The 6,000-nt window shown below is 35.2% G+C and overlaps 1 protein-coding gene across 2 annotated transcripts in view; it reads left to right on the top strand.

The window, feature by feature from the left end:
• Window positions 1–6,000, top strand: part of NADK2 (NAD kinase 2, mitochondrial) — a 42,906-nt gene that overhangs the window by 11,775 nt on the left and 25,131 nt on the right. For both annotated transcript variants that reach the window (XM_003792939.3, XM_003792940.3), the window contains exons 2-4: window positions 2,384–2,472; window positions 3,350–3,438; window positions 4,276–4,357. In XM_003792939.3, the coding sequence (XP_003792987.1) occupies window positions 2,384–2,472; window positions 3,350–3,438; window positions 4,276–4,357 (260 nt within the window). The remainder of the gene's footprint in view (window positions 1–2,383; window positions 2,473–3,349; window positions 3,439–4,275; window positions 4,358–6,000) is intronic.

Here is a 6,000-nt window from a genome sequence, read left to right as displayed (position 1 = left end):
TGGCGGGCCCGGGCTGGGGATTCGAACCCGCCACCTTAGGTGTATGTGGCTGGCGCCTTAGCCGCTTGAGCCACAGGCGCTGAGCCCACTCAGCAAATACTTAACCAGTATCTAGACCCGAAGGGCACAGTGGTGAACAAGGAAGATCATTTCTTTCCTGACTGACACTTACATTCTAGTAAAGGGAGACAAATAAATTAAAAATAACTCAAGATAATTTTAGGTGTGGTGAATGTAGTGAAGGAAATTGATAGGTTTTAGGATGGAGTAACTGGCAGTGGTGGCTGTAGTAGCAGCAGCTGTGTTTTAGAGGGCACTGGGTCCTGACACCTGAAGGTGGAGAAGTACCAGAGTCAGGCTGAGGGAGGGAGAGAGGAGGGCATGCCAGGTCATGCAAGGGAAAGAGTTTGGTGAGACTAGACAAATAAAACTAGAGCTTGGGGAATGAGGAGGAAAAATGAGGTAGGAGAGGGAGCACAAGTTAGGTCACATAGGGTCTAGGAGAGTTGGTAAGGAGTTCATGCTTTGTTAAAGGTGTGATCTGTAGAAGGGTGTTAACTGAGTAAGAGAAAGACATGCTTGGGTCCCTCTGGTGGTTGTGTGTGGAATAGTCTGTAGGGGGCCAAGAGTGGAAGCAGCAAACCCCCTAAAAGGCTTGTGCCGTAGTCCAGGAGTGAGATCGTGAGTGGTAGAGGTAAAAAGTAGAGACGTGCATAGATAAAATGCAGGATTTAGTAATTGGGAGTGAGAATAAGAGAAAAGGAGCATCAGGTATGACTCTAGAGTAGGTCTTGACTTAAGCCACAGGTAGGAAATCTTTGGCCTTGAAAATCAGGGGTTCAATATTGAACATGTTAATTTGAGATGTCTGTTAGATATCAATGGATGTCAAATAAACAGTTTTAGTAAATTCATTTGGAGCTCTACTAACAGGGCACAGGTTTAGAGATAGAAAGGATGAACCATCAGCCTGTAGGTCTCTTAAAGCGATGAAACTAGCACTCACCGAAGGAGAGGGTAGAGAAGAAAAGCATTTTGGTCCCAACTCTCAGCAAAGTGGTTAGTGCAGTTTTTGTTAATCCATAGCTGGGTAATGGTAGTTTTGATCTGAGTGTTACTGCTATGTTCATCTTACTCAGAAATTCTACTTCAAAAATAGTTTTACTAAACCTGATTTGTATTGATTTGTTGATTAAATGAAGGCTTTTCTAGCTATTATGTTGGTCACTGCTTTCCTTTTAAAACAAGCTTTTAGTATTGGTTTCGTCTGTCTGAAAGTAATGAGGCTTGTGGTTGGTATTATAGTGTTTTACAGGCTGTCTGATCTGGTATATCTTTGTGAATTAATATCTGTTAATTTTCATAATAGCCAAATGCTTCCTCAGCTCCTCTTTGGGGAACATACACTTCCTTATAGTGAGGATAAAACTACTTTAAACTCTTAATTCAATATTCATAGTTAAAAGTGAAAGTAGGTATCAAAATGATAACATTAATGATCTTAGAATCATAAGATTATATTTGATTTAAATTCCTTCCCAAAACAAATTATATATTAAAATCCTAACTAAAAGTTGGTTTTACTTTATAATCCAGTAAGTAATGTTTTTAAATATTAAGATTATATATTGGACAAATACTTGAAACTCTGATTGTGTATCAGAAAGAGGAAAGGTATAAAGGAATTTGGTGGAGGAAGGAAAATAACGTGTTTTGAATTCTAGGATTCACTCCAGTGGACACATTTCCTACTTGTTGATTAAATGGATGCTCACTGAGGCTATTTCTAAATTCCTCTGTCAACATTTTATTTTATGGTTTATTTAGAAGAGCTACACTTTAAAAGGAGAATGTGATAGCTATAAAATGTTAGTCCAGCCCATTTAAGGAAATATAATTCCTGAAGGATATATATATGTATGTCCAAACGTGATCTTTTCTCAAGGAGATCATTAACTCTTTATTCAGACTGCGTAGGGTAAATTTCAAATAGAGTTTGTAAATGTGAGCACAAGAGAGCAGCAAATCCAAGTGGAACAAAGGTCATATAACTGCCTCTATAAATGTTAGTTTATCTTTGGTCTTCAAGTAGGCATATGCAGTATGTTTTAAAAGTCATTACAAAATAGAAAAGCTATAAATCATGCAAATTTTGAGATCCTGCTGACTATTTGATTCACAAAACTTAATGCTATCTTTGATATTAAAACCAAATTCCAATTTTCTGAGATCAGGGTTTCTAGTTCAATGTGAACTTAGAAGTTTCACAGGTAGTCATTAAAATATACCTTCAAAAAATTGTTTTATATAGGGCTTTTTAAACACTTAATATTGTAACATATATAATAAATAGTAAAGCAACATTTCTTTTGTTTTGATATAGCTTGCATTGAAAGGCTCTAGCTACAGTGGACTTCTTGAGCGACATCATATTCACACCAAAAATGTGGAGCATATTGTAGATAGTTTACGGTAAGTCCATGGTTGGGTCTCGGGTGGGATTTTATATTCAAGACTTCAATTTTTCTTTTGTACTAACAGTTCCTCCTTAGATTTTTTTTCAATAATGATTATCATATCAAAGTTAATGGACTTGACTTTATGGCATTTCTAAGAAAATTTTTATTTACTCATAATTTCAGAAGTTTTTTTTTTTTTTAGACTGACAAAAGTGCCTTTTTTGCAAGCTGGTTTCCACTATGTAATGTTTTATTTCTTAAAACAGAATAGTGGATTATATGGTTGTTCATTATAATATTCTTTGTGTATCTGAAAATTATCATTACAGGAACTTCTGTCTAAAAATTATAGAAACTTTAGTTACTTTGGGATTAAATGCAGTCAGTGAATAAGTCTGTGTATACGCAAGAGTCAGTGTGAGAATGTGTAAATGACAAAGTATTTTTTGGTCACTGTTACAATGTCTGGCATTTAGTGACTTATTTGTTGGATTTGAAATAATGGCTATTCAGTTTTATAATTAAAAAAATTGTCTAGGTGTTCGTTTTCTGGACCATTTTTTAATTATGAATTTTAGCACCAGAATGAGTAGAGAAAATGAAATTCTAACCAATCAGTATCGCAGTTTGTTGGTGGTTATAAAACTGTTTTTAAAGCACATGGAGATTTAGCATTGTTATTAGCTTTCAGCTTATCACATGCTTCTTGCAGTTGACTGGTGTAATTAAATGCAAGTGAAGCTAACTTTACAAAGCTATACATAAATTTGTTTATAAGACATAAACCTGTTTATTTTGTATCTCCATTATAATAATCTACCTCTCAGAAAACATACCCCTAATTTATATGTTATTGGTAGAAATTTGGTGTGACCTTTACTTCATATTAGGAATGAAGGAATCGAAGTCCGACTAGTCAAGAGGAGAGAATACGATGAAGAGACTGTACGGTGGGCAGACGCTGTCATAGCTGCAGGAGGTGAGAGTTGTGAGGTTGGAGTATGGAAGTGCTACTTAGTACGCATTCTTTCCAGATGGCTTGGGAGCTAGCTACCATTAGACTAACTTTTGGATTTTTAGGATTAGGTTAAAACATCTATTTTATACAACATTCTACTTTTTTAATGAATGGTGTTTCTGTGTATTTCCATGGGTATATTTAAGATGTGCATCTACCTTCAAATAATGATTCAGAGGATTAGTTGTTATTGTATGTTGGTTTAGTTATGCTGGTTGTAAGAAAAAAAAATTGAAGTTGGTAAAGAGTTTACTGAGATTAGGTAAATTTATCTCTCTTTGGCCCATAATACACTTAACACTTTAAGTTAATCCTCACTCCTCCTAAATAAAGCTTTAAATTGGCAGCAGCTGTTGGAGAAAAAAAGTCTGAAGTTGGACACTGGTTGGATATGTCTTCATTAAAATAATTTATGGACTTGGGCTGGTGTTATGGAAGAAGGAAAAGAGAATTGGCAAATAGAAGTTTTAGGATTGGAGCTGTGGTTACCAAACTAGGGAGTACTACTGGCATCTCATGGGTATGCTGCCAACCATTATACAATGTCCAGGACAACCTCCCCAAACAAAGAATTATTCTGCCTAAAATGCTAATCTTGCTACTGTTAAAATCCTGGATTAAAACAGGAAAGAGTACAAAGATATAGTAGGTAGAAAGGAAGTGAGGTAGGCTATGGAAGTCAGTAGGGTGGGGTATGATTGTTAAAACAGAACTACTAGTTTTCAAAATGATGTCAAAAACTAGTTTTATAACAGAAGTCTGGTTATGCCTGTCTTATCTATTATTTGTGTCCCTTAGGTGATGGCACAATGCTTCTGGCAGCAAGTAAAGTCTTAGACAGACTTAAACCAGTTATAGGGGTAAACACTGACCCAGAACGGTAAGAATCTTTTTGTTCTTTTTGTTTGGGTTTTGTGTGTGTGTGTTTCATGTTATACATACAAACATTTTTGCTTTGCTTTGCATGGTATCTGTTTATGATCCATCTTAAAATATGGAAACTATCCTTTAGTTTTTCTACTATAGTCACATTACTGGACTCTGTTGCTACAAGTATTTTACTATGGTATGTGATTTTAAGTGGAAGCATTGTTGTTCCCGCCTACTATGAACATTAGAATCATGTTCCAAAAAATTTTTAGTGTTAAAATTTAGGCATGTAGAATTGAGTGGAATTATCTTTATGCAGTTGTTTTCAAGGATATAGCTCTAGTTTTAAGTTCAGGCATGAGAAAGATATTGCATCTAGCTGGCATTGGTGGTAGAAAATAATTCATGTTATGGTATAGATTAATACTTATATTTTTAGCATGAATATCCACTAACACCATGATTGGAGGCTCACACCAGGATGCTTTTGCTCTAGTGAGATTTGTTGATATTTAAGACAGTGCCTGATTTAAAGAGTAAGTTAAAGAATTCTCCAGGAAGCCCATGTTTCTTGTCATGCCTTTATGTGTACTTTTATCAAGAGTGCCCTTACACTCCTTATTTACTCAAGATGCTGGTGCCTCTCCTGAGCTCTAACTATAATTATCTGTACAGAAGGCACTTATCCCTTTGTATGATTTTCTGCTTAATTCTTTGTCTTTTACATTATATAAATTCCTTGAGTATAGGGCCTTATATTTTAATTTCATTATCATTAACATAGTTTTATACAATACAGTTGTTAGACAATAAACATTTGAAAGTGAATGACTGATTAAATGATCTTGGGGATTAAGACCCAATCTGGCTGAATAAACATTCTGAATGTAAGCAGTTGAGATAATGGATAGGTTCAGCAATTAATTTTTCATTGCCATTGATTTTGATGCATGTGGCTTTTAGAACTTCTTGGTGTATTTTTTTTATCATTAAGGTAAGAGATTCTTTAGTTAACCTTAGAACCTTTAGTGATCATATCTTATACAGTTTATTGAATTATATTTTCCTTTAAAACAGGGGGCTTAATATTCATAAACTTGTGGGAATTTTGACACTGGTAAGCAGAGGGTGTTATTATGGCCATCTCATCTCCCTCTTTTCTACCTAGAATAATAGCTTTTAGAAGTTCTGTGGTTTTTCTTCTTGCCTCCAGGCAGATGTATTAAGTTGCCTCTTAGTTTTTTCTGGAATTCAAGTTGCCTGACTTCTTAAGCTGTGGGAGCTTAAGAAGGTGATATTCAACTTAAGTTTCTTTTCCTCTTTATTAGTTATCAAGTGTGCATAACAAATCATACCAGAACTTAGAGGCTTAAACAAGAAATAATGTATTATCTCTCATGGTTTTTGTGAGTCAGGAATTAAGGAGCAGTTTGGCTGGCTGGTTTCAACAGGGGATCTCATGCAGGTGTAGTCAGATAAGTAGCTAGGGTTGCAGACATCTGAAGGCTCAACTTAGGCTGGAGGATCCACTTCTAAAATAGCTCATTTATATGGACTCTTAAATTAAATATGATTTTTGTCTGCCTCTTCTGTGTTCTATACCCACTCTGTTGAACCTGGGAAATAATTATGTTTGAAAGCTTAATATTCAAA

The sequence above is a fragment of the Otolemur garnettii genome, unplaced genomic scaffold (assembly GCF_000181295.1).
Source record: "Otolemur garnettii isolate 467f Iridium unplaced genomic scaffold, OtoGar3 scaffold00063, whole genome shotgun sequence".
In the NCBI taxonomy this organism is placed as follows: Eukaryota; Metazoa; Chordata; class Mammalia; order Primates; family Galagidae; genus Otolemur; species Otolemur garnettii.
This window is presented reverse-complemented; position numbering and strand designations above follow the sequence as displayed.